General features: G+C 36.5%; 1 protein-coding gene across 1 annotated transcript; it reads right to left on the bottom strand.

The window, feature by feature from the left end:
- Positions 1-2764: 2764 nt before the first annotated feature.
- LOC130731559 (nodulin-26-like) lies at positions 2765-4632 on the bottom strand. Its single transcript, XM_057583848.1, has 5 exons — positions 4504-4632; positions 4037-4261; positions 3479-3676; positions 3292-3353; positions 2765-3139 (listed from the first exon to the last, which is right to left on the bottom strand). The coding sequence occupies exons 1-5, from the start codon at positions 4606-4608 to the stop codon at positions 2935-2937; spliced, it is 795 nt and encodes a 264-aa protein (XP_057439831.1). The 5' UTR covers positions 4609-4632; the 3' UTR covers positions 2765-2934.
- Positions 4633-4998: the final 366 nt, after the last annotated feature.

Below are 4998 nucleotides of genomic sequence, written 5' to 3' on the forward strand. Positions count from 1 at the left end.
AAGTTCAAAGCATGACCTTTATTTTTCTCACCAACTTATTAGATACAAAGGTAATTAAGTTGATAGAACTATGGTCAACCAAGGATAAAGCTTCAATGTCAACTAGATGACATGCTTGTCAACGGTAAACCGTCTTCACGGTTAATTTGATGATTACTCAGTTTGATTGTACCGTAAGTTATATGAGACAATTAATTTGCTCTTATTGAGAATAGGAAATATATATTAAAGAAGGTAAAATTAAATTTATCATCGATAAATTGTGACTTACATGGTTATATACATTTTTCAACAGCTCAACAATTATAACTAAGTGATAGGTAGCAATATGCTTAGTAACTATAAAAAGGAACTAACAAAACTAACCTCTCTAATTGATTATTAGCTCATTAACAACTAATCTCTTATTTAACTTTACACTGTATTTCAGTACTCCCCATCAAAATGGAATATAGATGTTGATCAAGACCATCTTGGATAGAGCATAGGATACTAAGAAATTGATGATAAAACTGAACATGTATAAGCTTAATGAGTTCTGATTGAACTTTCTTTTGCACACAACACAATCTCTGTCTATATGCTTAGGGGTTGGGATCCTCTCCCGTGGATTTCTCTCAAAATGTTGTCAGACCGCTACAAATTTTGTCAATTTTTTTTACAGCAACATTTTGTGGCAGCTGGCAACATTTTATGGCCATTAGAAACCGCCACAAATGTCCACTGTATAAAAGTTAAGATAAATCACGAGAGAGGATCCTGACAAATATGCTTAGCCCTTTTATGAAATGTAAAATTCGAAGCAATGTGAATGGCAAATTAACTATCACACAACACCATGACTGAAGAAAAAATTGTTGGAAATCACTGATAATTACGATAGCCCAATCAGTCCCCCCTGGTCAACGATCGTGGTAGATAAACAAACGACCACGTTATCCTAAGATTATAAGGTTGTGTTGAAAAAAAAATTGATTTGGCCATTGTCTTCTATATATGCTACTTACAAAAACATTTTTCCCAAAATTAGTTTTGACTTTAAAATTAATTATAGAATGATTTCCAAACATGCACTTAAAAGTTATGTGATAGTGTGTGGCTTAGTTTTTTTTCCAAATAATGACATTAAATCATAAGAAGAAGGTGATTGAGGCAGATAGATATGGCCTATGACAATCTTTATGGTGGGGTTGGTATGCTTCCTCCAGATCACAATTAAGTTTGCAAAGGAAAGTTTTGCAATGTGGGCTTTTATTAGTCCTAAGGAATTGAAAAAAAATGATGGTTCAAGAGGCCAGGCTCACCGGGCGTAGTGGGCTGAGAGTGCAGCGGCCCGTTATCCCTCCACTGTCAGGAGCCGGAGGTTATCGCTGCTCTGTGAAACCAGCCTCACGCCGTGCCCTCCAGTTTAGGAACCAGGAAGCTAGAGCCTTCGCTAAAGCCCCATGGCCCAACTCTCAACTTGGAGTGGGCAGGCCACTTATTGCAGCTAACAGCCCAGCCCAACGACACCAGAGCCATGTTCCATCACCTTGGTGCCCCCACTTGGGTTACAAGCTCTCGTTACTTAGCTCGGCGAACAGCAGTCCTTGTCAGAGGTTTATAAAGACTCATTTGTGTTAGAACTTAAGCGGTGTGGGACTTAGAGATGCCAAGACAACAACAGTTTTAAGGTGGTATATTCCAACTGTTTCCTTGATCTTCCCCAGCTACTTTCCAAACCACTGCAAATCAATCTGTTGATTTTTCTGAATCAACAAATTGATGATCATGAAGTTAGATGGAAAATAGTTGGCCATGGATATGGATATGAAGCCTGGTCTCACTTAAAATGTTTTTGAATCACAGTGAAATTCTAAATGCTTCAAGTATGGTATGCAGTGACTTCTTCCCTCTCAGCGTTTATCATTTCTGCATTCTATTTCATGTTCATGATTCAAAAAACTCAACTTGTATTTGTTGTTTCCAATCTCGCTTCTTCTTGGGAAATAAAATAATCTATATTATGTCAATTTTTAATCCTAAAAAGTCATCTTTTTATGTCTGCTTTGTTTTTTGTTTGTTGGTAAAAAATTGATTTTTTGTTCTTCTTCAACCCCCCACCATCAGTGTTTTATATGAATTTCAGTGGTACTTGATTCTGCATAGCTCATGGTTGTTGGTAATTGTACAGAGGCATCGCAATGGCAACTTGTATACCTGCAGGGCCTAGAAGTGGCACACTGCAATATGAGAAGTTTTACAACTTGGGACAATGCTATAGAAGGAGTGCTTGGGTTTCTCATTTGCCTATAGAAGGAGTGCCTGTTCCTAATAAAGTCTGCTGCTAGAACTCTACTTCAGGCTTCAGCTTCAAGATTTATATATATTAATAGGTGCTGCAAGTTGGAGCAGAAAATAGAAAATGAGGAGATATCTAATGTTTTAGAGAACTCTCATTTGATGTTGCCCAAATTGTTTGGTACCATTTTAAAAGCTAAAAAAATATGGTGCCAGAAGAATGATTTGCTTTGTCTCGAAGAGCACTGGAGTTTATGCAAGCAACAGAGAGATTCAGAGATCGGACATTTTTCCCACGTATTGGTAAGGGGATTGGACTAAACGCGTAAACTAACTTCAGATTGTTCTAGCTTAAGCTTAAGCAGAGGTCTCGAGTCGAGCGAGTCATTGTGAATACATTCGCGTTACATACTTGGTAAGTAGAAAAATTAAAAATCCAGTGTAATTAACAAACAAAACCAAAAATTCATAGAACCATTTGTGTACATTTTCACTAGCTGTCATGTATTACAGGGTTATATATTTGCAAAAATCCCCTTGATTATTTCTTAGACACTAGCTAGTGATTCTTTCTTACAGTTACAGATGAACCTTAATACATGGTGATCTTCAAAACAACAAAATGAATAAGAGAAAATAATAAATTCTTGGGTATCATTCAGCTCCTTTAAGGAAAGAGGAACTCTTGGTGAGCTCACGCACAGGCTTGTTTGTGTATCTGATGAAAGTATAGGCCCATGTACCAGCAATAGCACCCAGATGTGGTGCGACCATGTATATCCACAATCCTTTGAACTCACCATGGACAATTGCAGGCCCTAAGCTTCTTGCAGGATTCATTGATGCTCCAGTAATTGGCCTGTCAGATTTAATTTCACGCATAATTATCTGTAAGTTCTTAGCTTAACTTCGTTTCCAAAAGGGTGTAACATCTTTATTTTATTGAATTCTTGGTTAAAACCTACACTAAAATTGTCTAATTCAATTAGGTATTGAGATAGGTTAAATTACCCGGCAAACAACACATTTAGCAGTACGGTAGATCCAACTGCAAGCCCAGCCAACTCGCCAATCTGCAGGATTCAAGGAAAAAATTGAATAATTAAGCAAAGTTATGGAAATTTTGTTTATAAAGTTAGTATATATATTATCACCAATAAAAGCATTTTTTGTTTAATGTAAGAACATGAGACATTACAGCTCTGTTATCTGTGGCAACTCCGGAGACGACGAACATGAGGAAGAAAGTGATTATGAATTCCACCACAAAAGCTTGTAGGTCAGAACCAGCAGGAAGTGTTCCTGTAAAATGGTTATCCTTTCCACTGAATATAAGTCTAAGAGTTCCACTTGCAAGTGTGGATCCAATAACTTGAGCCATTATATAAGCTGGTATCTGCAATGTGATTCAAAGAAAACAAAATTCAATAATTTAAGATTAAAGAGGTACCAAAATAAGGTGCCTATTATGTATCAATACAAAAAGAAAATCACATTCTCCTATATAGCACTTTAAATAACCTAAGTGAAACCAGCAAACACATAGATCAAATGCCGCAAGAGTGCTTTAGTTTATGCAAATGTCAAGGTTCAGGTCTCTGTTGTGAATGCAACTATGTTAAATCTTGGTAAGGAGAGATTTGGTGTCCATAAGGGTCCACCAGACCAGCGCGAATATGATTGATCATCGGAGGATATTTGGTTCAATTAAAAAAAAACCAAAGTGAAAGTGGAAAAAAGGTTATATTTGGTTCACCTGCTTCACGGGAAATCTTTTGGTGGTAGCATGAGCAACAGTAACAGCTGGATTAAAATGTGCACCAGAGATGTGACCAATAGAGTAAACCAAAACCATAACAGCAAGTCCCCAAACAATTGCAATCCCAGGAAGTGTCACCACCTTATCATTATTAAGGTTCACCACCACCGAAGCACAACCTGCAAATATCAAGAAATATGTGCCCAACACCTCTGCTACCAACTGCATTCAACAATCAACAAAAGCATTACTTTGTTGTTGTAATTTCTAACCAAAATTTCCAGCTCCATATAATCAAAAACTGAATGCCAAAGAGACTACATTCTAAAAACTATTGGAATTTTATAATAGACATTAGACAATAATTTATGTTATGAAACCATATGTGTTGGGATTAATTGGGAAACATAGCATTTCAATTGTTGTTTTGTATGGAGAAGGAAAGAAAAGATTAGGAGAGGCACCTTCTGCAAAAGTGGCACACAGTCTTCCTCAATGCTATCACATTTTTTGGAGGTTTCATTGTTCACATTCAAAATCACCTCGTTGCTTCCTGAATAATCAGCCATTGCAGTCAAATGAGAATAAGTAAAAAGCTAATTAGAAATGGTGCAAGAAGAATGCTATAGAATAGGCTTTATCTCTTGAAGGTTAGAGCACAAGTGATATATGAAAAACTGAGAGCAACGCCAATTTATAAACACTCAAAAGTCCTAAAATAGCAGAATGGAGATGGATATACAGAGATGGTACAACCTTGTTAACGAGTGTTTCTGTGTATTTTTGGGTAAGCAAACACTTCCACTCTGTAACGTAATTTTAAGATAAAATTTAATCTATGGAAAACTTTGATATGTAGCTTGTGAGCTGTGACATGAGATGAAAGAATGCTTGTTTGGTATTAGTCCTATTTTTGGGTTTATTTTGGTCAACTATCTAATAATATTGTTCTACAGTCA

This window comes from Lotus japonicus, chromosome 1, assembly GCF_012489685.1.
Source record: "Lotus japonicus ecotype B-129 chromosome 1, LjGifu_v1.2".
NCBI lineage: Eukaryota > Viridiplantae > Streptophyta > Magnoliopsida > Fabales > Fabaceae > Lotus > Lotus japonicus.

Bases quoted from the DNA above. Each gene is read 5' to 3' on its own strand.
- LOC130731559 (XM_057583848.1), bottom strand. From the start codon at position 4,608: ATGGCTGATTATTCAGGAAGCAACGAGGTGATTTTGAATGTGAACAAT. The intron at 4,262-4,503 runs GTGCCTCTCCTA...TGTTGAATGCAG, and splicing joins GTGTGCCACTTTTGCAGAAG to TTGGTAGCAGAGGTGTTGGG. The intron at 3,354-3,478 runs GTAATGTCTCAT...TGAATCCTGCAG, and splicing joins TTGCCACAGATAACAGAGCT to ATTGGCGAGTTGGCTGGGCT.